The 19,472-nt window shown below is 40.7% G+C and overlaps 1 protein-coding gene across 2 annotated transcripts in view; it reads right to left on the bottom strand.

Annotated features, from left to right (window-relative positions):
- Positions 1–5,931, bottom strand: part of CNDP1 (carnosine dipeptidase 1) — a 40,252-nt gene extending 34,321 nt beyond the window's left edge. The window contains exons 1-2 of one of the 2 annotated variants that reach the window (XM_067537509.1): positions 5,787–5,931; positions 2,525–2,587 (exon numbers count right to left, since the gene is read on the bottom strand). In XM_067537509.1, the coding sequence (XP_067393610.1) occupies positions 2,525–2,587; positions 5,787–5,789 (66 nt within the window). In that variant the 5' untranslated portion in view covers positions 5,790–5,931. The remainder of the gene's footprint in view (positions 1–2,524; positions 2,588–5,786) is intronic. The other variant, XM_067537511.1, reaches the window with a different exon arrangement.
- Between the last annotated feature and the right edge of the window lie 13,541 nt (positions 5,932–19,472).

Below are 19,472 nucleotides of genomic sequence, written 5' to 3'. Positions count from 1 at the left end.
ACAAACCAGCTTTTCAGGTACAACAATGAAGTGTCCAGACATGCTGATTGTGACAGTGACAGTGAGCTAAGCATCAGGAGGTAATTGAGCTAATTGTGACAGTGACAGTGAGCTAAGCATCAGGAGGTAATTGAGCTTTGCTAGTAAGTGCCAGGTTTTCAGGACCCTTACAAATGTTGTTTTAGAGCACTTAGGGAAGTTTAAAAAAATTATTATTTAAAAAAAATAAATCAAAACAAAAAACATTTTTCCCCAAGGATTAAAAATGGTTCCCTTAATTGCTTTATCTGAATAAATATTCCAGGCCTGATGCCCCATTGTTCTGCACTGTGTGTTGGCATGAATATCAGCAGCAAAATGATACAGTACCAAACTGGAATGGTAGCTGTGGTGTCTTTTGCTCTTTACACAACAAAGAAACCACATGGTGGCAGCTATGGCCCAAATAACAATATTTACGAAATATATATGAACATGCAAGGCCTATCTACCTAGATACTGATGTCCTGGCTGGTTTCTGGGGACTTTTAAAAACACCATAAGCGCCACCAGAAGACTCAAGCTATGTAAAGGGTTACTACCCTATTCCTATAACATTACTGTTATGTTCACAGCGTACACACAGAAAAATTAAATAAAAATATTGCAACATTATGTTATTAGCATTCAGGATGATAAGACACAAAAACCCAAAAACAGAGAGAGAGAGAAAACAGGCTGCCCCCGAAAGCAGTGAGGCACAACTTTGCTTTAACTTTGCTTTAAGATCTCTCTTTCCAGACTGACTCTGATCATACATACACTTTGCTTCAAAGCTTCCTGACCTGTAACCAGGAACAGGACCCCCATCATTCTTCAAGTGATAGCTTGTGATTCCAACACAGCCCTCAATACGCCACAACTACAGCAGTATTTTATATCCATGTCAACTCACTGAGCTTTGGTGTGAGCGACTGCACAAGGCAAAGGAGAATCAGGCTCTCTGTCTTATTTTGTTGCTATTTTTTCCCCCTTACCAAGGGGCTTTCGTACAAGTTTGAAAGAAGAACTTGCTATTGTTTCAGATATTTGGGTTTGAATAAGAGTTTCCTTCCCTATAGAGAACTGAATGGCTCAAGGGATATAAAACGGGAAATAAACATTTTGTATTTAGGGACCCAATGCTGTGGTCCTTTCTCAGGCAAAATTACCATTGCCTAGGTCACCTCTCATCTTCAAGTTGCAGACAAATTGGTAGTCACCAAGACACATCCCCATCTGATAGCTGTTTGGTAACATGTGAAATAAGATGGTCTCGATTTAGTCCACATGACCAAATCCCTCCACTCCCATCAGGTAATAAGAAGACCCCAGTTTTAGCAGAAAAGCCAAGGTCCTTGTTAGTAGCCTTACAAAGACTTCCCCATAGCATTCACATTGAATTAAATTCACATAAAGCCTGACTAACTGGGATTTATACAGATGAAATACAAAGGGTGGGAGAAGGAAGAGAAATGTATTTGTTTATTTATTCATTTTTAAAATGGCCCCTAGGCACAGTTCTAAGAACACCTAATTCTGATCTCAGCAGCCCTGATTTTTAAATCAGTCTAACTTCACTGTCTTTAACTGAGGTAATCCTGAAGTACAATGGTCAGTGAGATTAGAAGCAGGTCTATTACTGTAGCTCAACAGCATGCTAATGAGTCACAGCATACTACTGGAAAATGTGATATTATGCTAAGAAAAAAAGGGATTCTTTTGTTGCTTATTATTTCACTGCAAATAAGTCTTTATCTTATAATTTGTAACTTGGAACAAAGTTTAGAGTTCATGAAGGATCAGATTTATGATTTTGTTGTCATTATTCCATTTATTGGCCATCATAAACATTACAAACATTGTTTGAAAGCCTGTTTAAATGCAGGCAGCTTTATCGCCTTTAAAAAAAAAGTCTCTGATGGTAGCTTATTAACTACTGGAAGGGTTGATTTATGAGGAAAGACTAAAGAACTCTGAAAGTGTTCAGGAGAACAGCTGACTTCAAGTGTTTAAATGCTCAGGAGGGAGAAGAATTATTTACAGGAATAGAGTAGAATGGAATTAGTAATAAAGGGAGAAGAAAGAAAAGGAAGTTGTCTTAATCTATTTGTCTGTTTTGAATGTAGGCTCTTCTGGGTACAGATAAGCTCCCACATGTATTTGTATAGTGCCTAGTATATTAGGGCCTTGATCTCAGTTGCGGACTAATAGGTGCTAATGTAATAAAGATATAAATAAGAATAACTTACCACAATGAGACTATAGAGCGTATTGGGGGAAACCCCATTTCTGGAGCCAATTTAAATTTGACTGAGTAAAAACTAGGAAATACACTACAGGGAGCAATCCCTCACTGGCCAGGAAATTGTCTGGATGACACAATAATGGTTTTCATCTCTACCTGTCATTTTATGATTAGCTACCCTCCACCTCATAATAGCCACTTGTTAATACCTTGCACTATATTTCAGCTGAGAGGGCAATGTGATTACACCATACTTACATAGCCACAAGTGATTCCAAGTTTCCAGCCATGTTGTCTTCGTTCCTTTAAATCTAAATGCCGCTTTTAGAAAAAAGTAGTTAAAAAAAATTCTCTCGCAGAGCTGCAAATGCTGACTGGAAGGCCCCTTCCCAGAACACCCCTTATCCGCTAGTAGCGCTACACCATTCCCTTGCTGAGAAAAAGTCGCAGCAGCTGACTGGATCCTTACTTCTCTGCAATCCAGAGAAATTCTCATTCAGACACCTGTGGAGTTCCCTCGGAACTAGTCTCAACACATTACATGTTGGATTCTGGGAACAAGATTTTGTTCAGTGAGTCAACATTACTCCGCAGCAAAAACTTGACAGACAATACCTTTATATCTACACAGATAGGGGAAAGCCCTCTGTGGTTCTGAGTTGACAGGTGTTATATAAATGCTCTTAATATTAGCACATCATTATTGGGGAAAGGTAGAGTCAGAAAAGGCTTGGTCACATTGTCAAAAGAAAGTCACTCAGAATGCTACATGGAGCTTGGCAGCTATTTTGAATGGGAACTGCGAGGGGTGGGGAATGGGGGGAAAGCACCTTTTAGGATCAGGCCTGCAAAGACCTAAAAGGCTCCACCTCAGCTGTCACAAGGAGTACACCCATATTACCAAACCTCCACTTACCACCTCAAGGCAAATCCTGCAAGTCCTCCACACACATAACTCCCTCTGAAACCTCCTTCCCCGCACAGCACTTAAAATGATCAGGCCCCAGAGAACAGAAAAAAGACATTTATTTTTCTAATGTCCTTCTCCTCTGGGCTCTTCTGTGCCCTTATTTCTTTTTTTCCCCCCTAATAGAAAGCTTGGAAATTCATGATTTTTAAATTAAAGAGATATTTTCAGATATTAGTCTCATGTAAATGATGGTGAGAAGTTGTTCTAATCTTGAGACCCTTCAGACTGCTTTGCTGAGCAAAATAACTTCAGTGTTTGTTTCAGGGGGACTAATGCTGTACATGCAACTGCGATGAACACTCAAGTGAAGGGCTAGGTTCTGGAATTATGTTTATTGGATCAGTATGACAAGGGTATCGGTTTAAATGCTTGTGCAGCACTCCCCTCCTACTGTCTGGGAAAGTACAGATGGAGGCAGTGGAAGTGTGTTTTGTTTCCCCTTTTTTCCTTCTCAAGACCCATGATTAATTGGCTGAGGAGTTAATACACCCTGAGGCAGCACTGACTTCTACATAGTACCTTCGCTCTGCTGGAAACCTTCATTTTGAGGGGAGGTTCCAAAAACAGCAGCCCCGGGGGAAAGTTCTGGAAGCACATCTCCATTAGAGCTGTGGTGTTATGGATTGAAGGGGAGGCAGACAGTCAAAGCAAGGGGAGAGGTTATTCTCAGTAAATATATAGTTATTTCTTCTACAACTTGAAAACAGCAAAGCTCATACCTCAGACCACTCCCCAGCCTAAGTGTCGCCAGAAGCCTGAGCAGACTCAGCCTGACGGCTTGTCTATATGAACACTTAGCTTGCAGTAGGCTAGGGTGTAAATGTACCTCGCGCTAGCTTTCTGGGCAGCAACTCTCTATGTGGACCCTGCTACTGTACACTAGAAGTTCCCTAATGCACTTTAATCTGCCCTCCTTGGAAACCGGGAGTAGATTAAAGTACAGTAGGAACTTTTAGTGCATCACAGCAGGGTCAGTCACAGACAGTTAGAGCATGGCAGACTAGCATGAGGTAGATTTACACTCCAGCCTGCCTCAGACTAAGTGTTCATATAGACAAGCCATAAGCAGAACACCTTCATAGTTAACTAAAAGCTTGTGCACTCTCTAACAAAAGTGGTCATTGAAAGCACATGAAACATGATCCTGCCATACCAAAAGCAAAGAGGCAAACCTTTTAGATTTGGGTGCCTAAAGTTAGAAAGTTAAATTCATATTTAGACACCTAAAAAAGTGCCTGTATTTAGGCTCCTGATCCTATGCTGCTACTGAAGTGAATGGCAAAAGTCCCATTGACTTTAATGGTGCTGGATCAGCCCCTTAAATGTGGATTTAAGGGTCCAGCTTTAGGCACAAAAGTTTGAAATGTCAGCCAGATTATTTAGGAGAATCCTGGGAGGCGAGCAAAGTACCGATCCTTTTACTTACTGTATTTCAAAAGGGATTAGGTTTCAGAGTAAGTTAAAATGCTAGCCTTTCATTTAGAAATATGGATTCAAGCCCACGCTGAGGGAAAAGTGACGCAGGAGAAACCCCAGGGACACCTAAAATGAGTTTATTGGATAGCAATTTCTAGCAAGAAAAACCTATTGTTAGGGAAGTAGAAATCATGTGGTTTAGGACTAATGCGCTGTGGCAGGGGTGTTTTTGAGAAACCGGCATGATGACTAGAACATCATGTTTGGCTCTGACTGATAGCGTTAGGTCCCCACCCAGCAAATTACCTAAGAACACACTTAATTTAAGCACTTGGGTAGTTTTATTGATGATAATGGAACTGCTCACATGCTTAAAGTTGAGGACAGCCTTGAGAGCTTTGCCTGTATCTTTGGATATAAACTTGGAGCTTTCTTTGAGTGCTCCTGGAAGTTTTAGAAATGGGGAGAAAGAACAAAAGAAATTCTCTCTCAATATATGTACATGTGAGTGTTTTTAAAAGAGAAGACAGGAGCCAGGCAGATTTGAAGATAGACTAGATAGGAAAGAGAAAAGGAAATCCATGGCTACTCCCACTGGGAAAATAAATAAGGAATAAGAGGGTTTTAATTTGTGCATGTCCCTTTCACTTCCCTATGGTTTTAGTTTTAAAAATTGAAACAGTTACATCTTGGTTAACTAAGTCATGCCTGTTTATGTAAAAGGCAAATGCAACCAAAACACTGCTCCAGGAGACAGACCCATAGTTGCTCATGTGGTAAAGTCATAGCGCAATTTTTTTGAGGGAACTCCCCCATCCCCAAAATACCCTCTCCATTTCTATTAATTGGCGATACGAGAATTACTTTCACATGAGCCCCTCTTTAAAAGGGCTGTGCATGGAATGTTATTTAATATTGTAGCTTAACACAACCCCTTTGGTTATGTCAGCTAGGCTTTTTAAAAAAAAACAAAAACCTTTCACAACATGGCCCTGACTGCAGATCTAAGACTGCCCGCTGCAAATCTCATTTTGCATTTATTTGCATATCCACATCTTGTTTCTTTCATTTTCTCGCACTTGAAAGTGGACATATTCTTAAATCCAAGGCACACGGTTAAATAAGAGGACTTACCATGATGTAGTGTTGAAGATCAAGATTTAGCAATTCTTTTCCACTTCTTCTCTTTCTACATGGAAAGCCACTCTATGTGGGTCTTTTCGTTACTCCTGTTTATAAAAATAATATAAATGTTTTGCTCATCAGTGTTAACATTTCTCGTATCACAGGTTAATATCCAGGGTTATGGAAAAGGACTTTGAACATCAACAAAAGCATATGTGCACAAGAGAGATCAGATGGATAACATAACTGAGCTCAGATAGAATCTACCTCTCTTGGCTATGTATGTTGGTTCTACAAGGCTAGCTGGAGTAAAAACCTACTAAATTTATTTAATCACTAAAATCAGCAGATCTGACTGAATACAAACACGGAGCAGGTCTATTAATGGAGAAAGTGCCTTTTCTTATACATACTGTCACTTTTCATAGTAGTATCACACACTTTTGGTACATAGCGTAACGTTAGCCTGAAGTAATGTGTGACTGATACTCCCTTGATTTCATAGTTCAGAGTACACAAAATTTCTCTCTGTGGGTTATAATTCTACCTAGAGATTTTGTTCATCCCTGTGGCTGGTAATTCAGCCTTAAACTGGATAACTGGTTTAGTGAAGTCAGGTTCTCAATTTTAGAGTGGTGTGAAAATTAATGGGGCTTTTTTTAATGGAAAGATAAATGGATGTTTTCCAAGTCATAAAATACCAATTTAAATATTATGAAAAGTATTAGCCTACTTGTAAATCACTTACTGCCTTGATTTTTTAGGATTCTTTCAATGAATATTAAACATTCATAAATGTGCAAAAAAAATCGAGACACTGATCATCTCGGCTTGTTTGTGTATCATCCACCAGTATACCTCTATCTGACCTGGAATATTATTCTACAACTGTGACCTCCCACTAAAAGGCTTCTCTTGAACAAGCAAGGCTTGTAGTTTTATCAGATTTTATAACAGTTTTGAGATGTGGAACAAATTGGTAGGTTGAAGTCACTAAAATTTAGGATGAGGATATGTTTGTCATCACACCAGAGAAGTGTTCTTTTGCAAAAATGAATTAGAATTAATATTTTGCTTTATGTTCTTGTCCAAGAAATATGTAATTGGGATTTACTGACTTGCTTCTCACAAGGTAAAACAGTTCCTGAGTGCAATTATCACACAGACTGAAACCACAGTATCCTTTACTTTCAATTTAAAGCCGAATTGGCAGCAGGATCCCAGGTTTGTAAGTCACTATACCATCTCAGCTTTCTAAAAATGTCATTGTGTTGGACTAATAAATCAAATAAATCTTTTTGCTAGCAAGGAATTATATTTTATCTTTAAAAACACCACATCAGCTATGATTAAATAGTTATCTATTAACCCCAGTCCACCTTACAACTTTTAAACCTGGGAAAAGGACCTGAACATCCCTTAATACATGCACCTTCAGTTATGTGAATTGAATATAATCATTCAACTGAATGAAATTCAGGTACAGATATCTGAATGTGGCATATTTATATATCTATATCTCTATTTAAGCAAACATGTGGATTCACTTGACCCTGTAATACCCTAAATATTCACAACCTTTTTATTACTGACATTGGCACAAAAAGTGGGACTGTGCTAATAAAGTTTGCGGATGACACAAAGTCAGGAGGTATTGCCAATACAGAGAAGTACCAGGGAAGATCTTCAATACAAGAAGATCTGTATGACCTTGTAAATTGGAGTAATAGAAATAGGATAAGTTTATGGAGTGGATGGTATGAGGGTTCAGCCTAATTTGGCAATTAACTGATCTTTGACTACTGGTGGTAGATATGCCAATGGCCTTGTGATGGGATGTTAGATGGGGTGGGTTTTGAGTTACTACAGAGAATTCTTTCTCAGGTGTCTGGCTTGTGAGTCTTGCCCACATGCTCAGGGTTTAGCTGATCGCCATATTTGGGGTTGGAAAGGAATTTCCCCCCCGGAGGGGGTTCACCTTCCTCTGCAGCATGTGGCACAGCTCTCTTGCTGGTGGATTCTCTGTACTGTGAAGTCTTTAAACCATGATTTGAGGACTTCAATAACTCAGTCATAGGTTAGGGGGTCTATTACAGGAGTGGGTGGGTGAGGTTCTTTCGCCTGCGTTGTGCAGGAGGTCAGACTAGATGATCATAATGGTCCCTTCTGACCTTGTAGTCTATGAGTCTATTGATGTGACTAAGCATTTAAATAAATGCAGGGTCTTAAAGTATTATGAATGAGGAAGGATGGACCTTGTGATGAAGACACTAGACTGGGACTCAGGAACATTGGGTTCTGTTCACAGTGCTGACACAGATCTGTTTACTTAGACCACGTCTACTCTACCACTTATGTCGGTATAACTTATGTCGCCCAAGGGAATGAAAAAACACAAAGCCTGAGCTACATAAGTTAAACCTACAGAAGCACCCGTGTGGACAGCACTAGGTCAGTGGGAGAGCTTCTCCTGCCAAGGTGGCTACTGCCTTTCATGGAAGTGGTTTTGTTATGCTGATGGGAGAGCTCTCTTCCGGTGGCAAAGAGCAGCTACACGAACGATCTTACATAGGTACAGCTGTACCGCTGTAAGCTCTCTAGTGTAGATATGACCTTATATTTTTTGTTGTGTTTGGGGCGGAGGAGGAGTAGAAGGGCAATATCAAAATTTTGTTCTTGAGAAGTTTTGCTGTAGTATGAATATAGGGGGTACATTCTGCTCTGAATTACAGCACATGCACGCCTACTGAAATCAATGTAACTATATAAGTGAGGGAAGAATTTAACCCATTGTATGTGACTGAGGTATTAACTCTCAAGTGTTACATCAAGTATAGAACCTTAACGAGTTGATAATCCCAGTTCCAAGGAATATATTACACCCTTAGGAGTTTCACTTTCTAAGGCTCCGTCTTTTATGTGGTCTATTTGTATAGTGGTAAGAGAACAAAAACTATGAATAAAAGCTCAGGTTAGATTTTTTATTTCTGCAGTACTGAATCACCTATAGTTAATTCCTTGGGAATTTCTAAGCCATTTTCTAAATCCAGCTATTAATGTTATACTCTAGAAACTGAACTAGAACTTTATCCACCTCAATGAATAAAAATAGCACCACCAACATCTGAGGATCCACTGATTTTCCATTTCCCAATCCCGAAAAAGTCATTGTTTTTGGACCTGTTGAAATTTTCTTAGGTATGGGGCAAAATCCTGGCTTAACTGAAGTCAACAAGCACTTGCAGGTAATTCTAAGGGGCCAGGATTTCAACTATAAAGTAGATCAAAATCGTTTTGGTTGCCTTAGTATCATCAACTCCCCCCCCCCCCCCCCGACTCCTTCCTTTCCTTTAAATCTCCCTCAAAAGATCATGACTTGGGAACACTTTATATCTTTGGCCCATAAATTTATTGATCAGATATGAGTTATCAGCCTCTGCAACCTCACCATTCTTCACAGTAATAAAACCAAGTTACGTTGTGTTAGTCTACATCACAACATAGATTAACCCCAAAGACCCTCTTAAATTCACATTGAAAACAGAGAATTAAGTTAACCAGTGTCTTCATCATGAGACCTTCAAGGAGAATACAGGAAAAAGAAGCCTTTCTAGTCAAAACCACCTTATCATTTTCTCCTGTTTGCAATGTGAATCTAGAAATAGCTCTTTGTTCCAGCTAGAGCTCAGTTGCTGATGCTGATCTCCAAGTGCTTTGAATCACTCAAAGGAGAAAACTAATCAAACAAATAGGAGATTCATAGATTTCAGGGCCAGAAAGAACGATTGTGATCATCTAGTCTGACCTCCTAAATAACAGGCCATAGGTCTACCCTGAATTAATTCCTGCATCAAATCCAGTAGCTGTGGCTGAATTATAACATAGCTTTTAGAAAGACATCCAATCTGGATTTAAAAATTTCCAGTGATGGAGAACCCACCAAAGCCTTAGTAAGTTGTTCCAATGGTTAATTACCCTCACTGTTCAAAATGTGTGTCTTATTTCTAGTCTGAATTTGTCTAACTTCAGCTTCCATCTTAATAAAGGGTGAGGTTAGGGGCTGGGAATTAGACAGATAAAGTATAATTAGCTAACTGCTAGGCTAGAGAGAAGGGGGTGGGGGGATTTCTATTCTAAGAATCTGTAAAAAGCAGCAGCAACTTATAAATATGTGCTGTGACAGATATGACAATTTCCTGCAATATCTTTGGGAGATTTTACTGTATTAAGCTTACATATTATTACAGGACACGGATTGTATGCAATTCCTTGAGCATGGGTGGCTACAGCCCTCCAGGAACTAAGAACAGCGGGATTCGGGGGTGATCAGCAGATTCACTCAGGTTGTAACACCTCCAGAGAGGTACCAGCACATGGAGAGGCTTGCATATACAGGATTCTCCAGAGACCAAACATCCAAAGAAAGGATTTCTAGATAATTAGCATGAGTTTACACTGAATCAGGGTCATCTTTCTGATCCAGCAAATGGGGTGGGGCCAAAGACAGCTTGGAAAAGGCAGGAAGGGCTGACACTGTCTAAAGCTTGAAGCTGGAGTTGGGGTGACCACCCATCAGCTTACTAGCATGCACGTCAATTCATTTATTGTTTTTCCATACGTTTTCTCTGGAATGTTTTCACTTTAAGAATAAGCATGCTTTCTTAGAAAGAGCTGGGCGGTAATTTGTAATTGTGGACAATTACAGTTATTCCTTGCCTCTAAAGAGAAAGCAAAGCTCAGATGCTGGCCTATTTATGCATTCTAGCTTGCAGAGAACAATACCATGTAGTCATGGACTTATGCAACCTGGAAATACTTTGGGGTCAGGAAGGACACACACAGCTGCAGGTGATGGCCAAGGAGCCAGAGCCTAGAATGGGTTCCCTTGCTGGACTGCGGAGTGGCATACAGGTATAGTTGCCCTGATCTGTGGCATTTACCTTACCAGAACATTATTAATTTCTCTAACAAACTCCAGATTCTTGCCATCACAGATGCTAGCCATTACCCCAGGAACCAAAGAGTGCATGTGTCCATCATCTTTCCTATTGCTTCTGGTTTCACCTTGATGATTCCAGTTTCCCAGTATTGTCTACTTTCCTCTCTAAAAACAGATTACTACTACTTAGCACTGAGCAATGCCCAAACGTGCTGGGGCTGGGGGGACAGACATGACACTGGCTGGTATTTTCTGCATTAAAGAAATGCCGCACTTCAGATCCCTGCCTTCCAAAATGGAAATTGATCTTTGGTTTCTACACTCACACCCTTACACAAAGACAGCTTCTCCATACCTAGTGTTGATAGACAGCACCTCAGTTTAATAAGTAAGTATACAGAGACAGAGAGTATAAATAATTTGCCTAAACCCAGCGAGAGTGAGCCAGTATTAAAACAAGGGCTACCACTCTGGCATTCCTGGAACTCAGGTCTGCTCAGATCACTCGACTATGCTTTTCCATTGCAAGCTGCTCACTGGTTCACAGCCCTACTAACTTTGCTATGTAAAAAAAGCCTATTTTTAAGCTTGCCCTTGATGGTTATCCATCCTTTTGCAGCTCCCCTATCTTTCTTTTGGAAGGTTTTGGGTTGATATTTTCAGAACATTTCCTCTACTTCCTTAAATAATTTTGCTGTGTTTGTGGCAGGGATTCTGTCCATAAAATATTCTCCTTCTGAATCAAATAATTGGAAGGCACTAGAGGAGCATGTGTATGCCTAAGCTTCTTTTGTCTCCCCCTAATGAAGGCAGAGAGGCTGAACCATTTTTACATTTGGAATGGATAATACTAAATCAGCTGTTACTGAATACAGCTTCAGGGTGACTGTGCCCCAGTAAATCTACGTCCTATTCGTGCCTAGACAGATGTGGAACAATAGCATGCATTACAAAGGTAGAATATATCATCTTAAATATTAATGCTTTATGTTAATAACTAATATTCACCTTCCCATTTAAGGATTTGCTTTCATAGACAGTGAGCCATGTTAAACACAACACCTACCTCTCCAGCATTCTACAGGACTTACCATAATTCCAGTCAAGTCAATTGGCCTTAAAAAAAAAAAAAGCCAATTCATTTCCACCCTGTCCTGGGGCTGCAGTTGAACAAACAAGTTTCTTCTGTCTTTGTGTAGTACTCATTCATTCAGCACCCTTTTGTGATGAAGTTACCAAGACTTCCATAGGAATTTTACCTGAGTAAGGGCCTCAGGGTTGGTCTCTGACCATATTAAAAAGACAACTGTGAGAGTGTGGTTAAAACTCCCAAAACCAGACTCAAGTCTTAGCAAGAGTTCATTAAGCCAGAATTTCTACTCAATGCTTTTTCACACCAGTTCACAAAAGTGTCAGTAAATTGAAGCCCCAAGACTGAAGTGATGTGGTAATTCAATAAGCAGCAGTCCCGCTTCTGGTTACATGTGTAGATTTGTAGCTTTTCACATGAAGCTGTGTCTAAGCTATGCTCTCTGAGCTGGTTTGCCATTCTCCAAGACAAAAGTAATGAGGCTATTCAAAGGTCTGTTTGACTTATTCTTAAATGAGGAAGTTCTATTGCCTAACGGTCCATTAGTATCCAAAAGTGCCTGGACTCTCAATGTGACGTGAAATGTGTTATTGTGAAACTAGATAAATATATATTTGTATTAAACAGAGAAGGAAAGAATTTGTTAAAGGACTTTCCCTCCACTGATTTAAACTTTTTAACTGCAAAATAGTTAAACTTGTCTTAACATGACCATCAATAGTATGATACCTGGTTGCCAGGTACCTGATGATGCATAACAGGACATTTCTGAAACAGAGACTATTTCTAACCTTCACAGAAATATGCACTTTCCCCCCCCCTTCTTCCATACTCTGAAGATGGTCATTTCTTTTTTCGCTTTGCTTAAAAAAAGGCATGCAGTCTAGTGTCTTTACAATAGCCTCTTTTTGCCTTAGACATGCCTCTTCTGGTGTGTAGTACGGACCATATTTCTGTTAAGTTTAAGCAAAATACACCTGGAACCTTTTATGAAAGAAAGAACATGACACTTAAAAACTTGCAGTTATTTCTGCTGGTGAAAAAATGGGTGCCAATGGACCTGCAGAGCCAACTGCCAACATTTGAGAGTTGCTATCCATACAACTAAATATAAAAGAGAAGGAAACAGATGGACCAGGAAATTGATGTAAATTTTATATATTTTTAATCAATATAATGTAGCTGGTAACAAGCGGAGTGCCTCAGTGGTCGGTGCTGGGACCGGTTTTGTTCAACACCTTCATTAATGATCTGGATGATGGGGTGGATTGCACCCTCAGCAAGTTTGCAGATGACACTAAGCTGGGGGGAGTGGTAGGGTTTGCAGATGACACTAAGATGAGGGTAGGGATAGGATACAGAGTGACGTAGACAAATTGGAGGGTTGGGCCAAAAAAAATTCTGATGTGGTTCAACAAGGCCAAGTGCAGAGCCCTGCATTTAGGACAGAAGAATCCCATGCACAGCTACAGACTGGGGACCAACCGGCTAGGCAGCAATTCAGCAGAAAAGGAGCTGGGGGTTACAGTGGACAAGAAGCTAGATATGAGTCAACAGTATGCTTTTATTGCCAAAAAGGCTAACGGCATATTGGGCTGCATGAGTAGGAGCATTGCCAATAGATTGAGGGAACTGATTATTCCCCTGTATTATTCTACTGGTGAGGCCACATTTGGAGTATTGTGTCCAGTTTTGGTCCTGCACCACTACGAGAAGGATGTGGACAAATTGGAAAGAGTCCAGCAGAGAGCAACAAAAATTAGGGGGCTGTAGCACATGACTTATGAGGAGAGGCTGAGGGAACTAGGCTGGTTTAATCTGCAGAAAAGAAGAATGAGGGGGGAGTTGATAGCGGCTTTCAATTACCTGAAGGGGGACTGCAGGGAGGATGGAGCTAGGCTGTTCTCAGTGGTGGCAGATGACAGAACAAGGAGCAATGGTCTCACATTGCAGTGGGGAGGTCTAGGTTGGATATTAGGAAAAACTTTCATAAAGCGGGTGGGGAAGCACTAGAATGGGTTACCTAGGGAGGTGGTAGAATCTCCATCCTTAGAGGTTTTTAAGGTGCAGCTTGACAAAGCCCTGGGTAGGATGATTTAGTTGAGATTGGTCCTGCTTTGAACAGGTCCTGAGGTCCCTTCCAACTCTTATCTTCTATGATACTAAAGCTCATCTAATGAAATCTGTTGTCTTGTTAGCTCTTATACTTACTGTCTATCTTTAAAAATTAGACATTAATGGTGGCAATTTAGATAGAAGTTAAAAATGTTTTAAATTAATGTATTACCTACACAGCAAGAGGGGGGAAAAAGTGTTAAGAATAAATTCAGAGTCTATACATGAACCATATCTATCCTAAAATTAAAGCATATCTAACCATCCTGGCAACTCCTGTAATAGTCCCTGTAAGGGCACATGCATAAGAATGCATCTTCCTCATACTCTTATAAAAGAGAAGTTGGCAAGAGGAGCATGACCATGAATATTAGGAAACTTAGGGATGCGCCAGAAGTTTTGCAGATCTGGATAGCTGTAAGGAAAGATGTTAAAAGCCTACTAGTCATAAGAAACAGAAGTCATTTTCCAATCTGCTGCTTTTGATATTTCACTCAAGTTGCTATCAAACATTTTGTAATTAAACTAGACAGGGGATGGCCCCGCATCTAAGTTTTAAATCAAAAGGGTAAATATCAGAGACAAAAGACAGAACCCTGAGGATATATAGCTCTGCTACTGAAGTTTCCAGTATCAGAACGTGCCTAGAACAGAATGCTACCAATTTCTCACTTGAGAAGCTTAAATTGTAAATCAATGAGCATGCAGTAAGAAGAGAACTAGTGGGGGAAATTAAAAATAGAAGACAAGACTGTTGGGAACAAAAACAGTTATAAAAATTGTTTTATATCTATTTGATTGAAGTTCAGAAATGGGTACCCTAGCGGTCCATAGTTTCTTCATCAGGCTTCAGAACAAAGCCATCAAGGGAAGAAGCAATTCCATTTCATAACTTTCCTCATTTTTGGCTTGACTCTTGGACTGAATTTATGTTCAGTCAACTAGAACTCATTTCCTTATAAGAGAAGTAGTCATCTTACTCAAGTTGGAAGTCAGAAATTAGCTGTTTTTTGCATATGCAAACAGTGGATACATTTTAGACATGTCAGGCAAGTAGACAAATCAAAGGAACAGCTAAATATAGCATTATCCTTCTAAAATGCTTGGGGGTTTGAGCAAATTAGTGTCAACCTTTAGAAGTTTGTGTGCGCGCACGTACACACACACACTTAATTGAACAGCACTGTCCAAACCATCTTTTCTAGAGTACCATGTATATGCATTGCTTATAAATCCTTTGTCCTTATTATGTCTGCTTCCAAAGGAAGCACCAGTTTGGGAAAGATGCCAATCCTCTCCCACACACTTTTAATTCTCCTTGTTTTAAGATAAACTATAAATTGTAATGACCAACACTATATTTTAAGCACTTTATGCAACATTTCTATCAAATATTCACCAGCCATTGGTTTAGTCATACAGTAGCTATTGCATTGATGGCATGCTTTTCACTTTTGTGAAAGATCAATACAACAGGTTTCCATGATTCAGATGTGATATGCATAAAATGGCCACATTCCCAAAAGGAGAGGACACTACACTAATGACGACAAAGGAAGCTGTTCTAATACATTTGTTATCTCAGTCTTGAGGGCAGAAATTTAAGAGGTCCATGCTGCTCTCTGAGGCGAGCATAAGCTTGCTCAGACAGAATGAGGACACTGTACCACCACATACATCAGCATCATTTGGTCCATTTCATTGGCATGCATTTTAAGTAGTCCGTAAGAAATCTCAGAACCTCTAGGGATATGCAAAATTAATACCTAAATGAATATTTGAAAACTACTAGGAGACATACATTAACATTCAGGAATTGTCATAAGCCAATATGATGTAGAATAGTATAATCAAACTAGCAAGGGATAATGATCAAAATTATCTGCTACTAAGCTCTCTTCTATGGCCTAAGCAGATTCTAGTAAGAGTAATTTAAAACCTCTGCATAATTTTAGTGATCAGTAAGATGATTTATTCAGGTTGAAGAGTGACAAGCAAAAGCATATTTAGCACATGCATCTGTTCCATTTTAATTGAATGTGTTCAGCTGACAGGGGAAAAAATTTTTTTAAAGCTAGTGTTTGGCCAGAACAAGGGAGCAAACAAACCAATGCTCTAGATAAACAAATGTTATCTTATCTCCACCCTTACATTCTGACCCATGAAGCAAAGATCACAAGGCTGAGGTTAAATTAGGATGATGTAGCATGAGTTGTTTAGGAAAAGCTACAGCTAACTGGATATTGGTACACCAAAATCATTAGGCTAAATCAAAGACTTCTAAGGAGGGCAGATCTATTTTCTGGAGTTTAAATACATCTGCAGTTTAAAGAGAAACCAAACTTGACTGTGCCTAATTATCTTGACAGCCTTTGGCAGTGGTCCTATCTAGAAGGCTATACAGTATCTTTAAGGGAATTTAATGGCTTTGAGGGCAAGGAACATAATTGTTGCTTGTTGTACAAATGGAATAACATTCTGAAAAGTTGTAAAGTGTTAACTAATCCTCAAGACACCAATGAGGTAGGAAAGAGTTGTGCATTATGGGTCTGTCTTTTTCCAGACTGAGGGAACAGGCGCACATGTTGACTTGCCCAAGTCTTTGAAACAAGCAGATGACAGTCAGGGTTTCGTGGTTGTTATTCAGTACTCAGCCCACTGCTCCACATTATAAATCAAAGAGTAAATGCCAGGATCATCTGTGTTATGCTAGTGTGACATATGGATGTCCCATTTGGAAGGGTCATTCTCAGTTTTATGTATTTATGAATCCAGTACTGCCATCCTTCCTCCTCAAGCAGTCTTATGAAGGCCCCTGAAACTGGGAGCCAGGAAACTAAGAGTTAAAGTTTGATTGCCACTGACTTGCCACAGAATGAAACAGGCTACTTCTGCATCCACTCCCACTTAGCTGCAGTAAAAAGCATAATGGTTTATGTAAATGTTTAAATAAGAACTATTAAACCAGTGAGACTGGATATATTGTTCAGTGTGCTACAGGAAGCTTCAGACATGCTTACTGATGTGAATTGAGCCTCCAAACAGAGCAGAAGCTGGAAACAACTGCATGATCCACGTAAATGGAAGATAATCTGGACAGATTAAACCCACCAAAACTAGTGTGTGTGTGTGCGTGCACACACACGCAGGAGAGAATAAGAGTAATCTGATCCACTACTTCTCTCTAGTATTGATAGATTCCTCCTAAATCACCTTGTACTAAAGCAGTGTTTCTCAACCTGGGGGTTTAGAGGGGTCGCAAGTGCAGAGCTGGTATTGGGGGTGGCAAGAAAGGCAATTGCCTGGAGCCACAGGGGTGCCATGAAACAAAGTTACATGCCTCAGCCCCATGGGGGTGGGACTCAGGCTTCAGGGGTACAGTAGTTTGGAAAGGTTAAGAACCACTGTACTAAAGGGTTAGCAACACCAGAGTTGAGTCAGTTGGCACTTGTGAGGCTCTGTTCTGAGGAACTCTGTCAAAGATTAATAGTCACCTTCCCAAGGCAGCAGTTTACTGTGTTATCTTCTATCGGGGTTGTGTGACTGGATTCCAAAAGCCTGAAATATATTGGCAAACAAACTAGAAAATTGGTCAAGCCATAGTCCAATACTAGTGGTGTCAAATATCCCATACTCTTAGCAACTAAAAAGAGTTAATAAAAAGAAATTAAACTGTCAAGTCCTATTGTTTAGTTAAGCACTAAAAAAAAAAAAAAAAAAAAAAAAAGCCACGCACCCCCAAACCAAACAAACAAACCCTCCCAAAAAGGTGGTATGAATGTTCAGTTGAGGAGTTGCTCAGTTAAGATTTAGAGAATCACAGGTCTGGAAGGGACCTTGAGAGGTCATCTAGTCCAGTGTTTCTCAACCTGTTAAGCAAGTACCCCAGCACCCAATTTTCCACTCTGAGAAATACAATCTTTTTCCCCTTTACTGTTGGGAAACTGTCTTGTAAAGCAGGAGAGTTCTGAGTTCTGCAGCGCTGTGTGGCTGTGAGATCACAAAACCCCCTGCTGTTTCTCCCCTCCTTCCTTTCCTCCATATAGGAGCAAAGCTCAACGCCAGCCAGTCACTATGGCCTGATGGTGGGGTCATGTGGTGCTCTCCTCACACAGGCAGGAACTTGTGAGGTATGAACAGGCAGTAGCAACACACCAGAGTGGATAGCAGCGCTCCACATGGCCATCCCGGGCGGGGGAGGGAGGGGGTGTGCAGGCTTGGGGCAAATCACAGTGTGGGCCTCTCTGAACATTTTTATACTGGTAAAACCTAGGGCTGTCATAGTTGTCAATTTCACTGCTCAGCTAGAGCAGTAAAATTGACAAGTAAGCCTGCAGGTAGAGCCCAGCTCCAGGACTGGGCAAGCCGCTGGGTTTTCTGCCTGGCTTTCTGGACACTGGGCTTTGAGTCAGGGAGGAGAGCTGCCACCTGGGCAAGTTGCAAGCGGCTGCCACCTGGCTGCCAGTCTGGGAGGTGGGTGACTGCCACCTGCTCTGAACTGGGGCAGAGGAGGCTTCCCTGCAGGCTGGGACACAGGGATGGGGACAGGTGGCAGGCAGCTGGTGCCCATCTTCAAGCCAGGGCACGGGAGGCTGTCTCAGCTCAGAGCTGGGGCACAGGTGGCAGCCACCCAGCTGCAAGCCCAGCTGGCAAGGCGCAGGCGGCTGCTGCTTGGCTTCCCAAGAAGCCAGCAACTGCTTCCTGGCATCCCAAGAAACCGCCGGCTGCTGTCTAGCTCCCACCTCCCTTCCCTGGGTTTTTTGCCACATACTCCTTGCCTGTGTCTCAGGTACCCCCAAGGGTATGCATACCACAGGTTGAGAAACTATGATCTAGTCCAGTCCCCCCACTCATTGGCAGCACTAATTATTATCAGACCATTCTGACAGGATGGTATCTAACCTTACCTTAAAAATCTGCAATGATGGAGATCTTCCGGTGTCCCTAGGCAATTTATTCTAGTGCTTAAGTACCTTGACCGTTAGGAAATAGAAGAAAAGCTTCCTCTGCCCCCTACACTGGCAATAAGCAAAAATAAATAGCCTGTTGAGTGCTTTGTGTGCAGTGTATGGATAATTGCTTGCAGTCTGTTCACCCAGCAGATGGTGCTATATCATTCTACATTCTGGTTTCAGAGGGGTATCCATGTTAGTCTGTATATGGCAAAAACCACCAGAGTTTTGTAGCACTGCGTTAGTCTTTAAAGTGCTACAGAACTCTAGAATAGAGGAGTGGCTTGTATACTTCAACAGCTGAAACCAGAAACAACTAGAGTAGCACTGCTCTTCAGACAAAAGAAAGATGTTTATATCCACAAGAAATGAGTGCAAAAGTATGTAGTGAATACCCTCAGTGGCATAGCAGGTAATCTAACCTAATGCCAAATAGCCAAGTAAATTCAGTAAATTTTTGACTACACTACTGCATAGGCTTCAATGTCCAAGTATTCAAACCATGGCCATCCGCCAAAAGACCACCACCATTAGTTATCCAAACCATCCAAGATCATCCTAAGAAAGCCATGTTTTTCATGGGGAGAATTAGGTTTAAA

Source organism: Emydura macquarii, unplaced genomic scaffold (genome assembly GCF_026122565.2).
Source record: "Emydura macquarii macquarii isolate MOO-44397 ecotype Brisbane River unplaced genomic scaffold, CSIRO-AGI_Emac_v2 contig_431, whole genome shotgun sequence".
NCBI lineage: Eukaryota > Metazoa > Chordata > Testudines > Chelidae > Emydura > Emydura macquarii.
The sequence above is the reverse complement of the archived record's forward strand: the minus strand, read 5'-3'. Positions and strand labels throughout refer to the sequence as shown.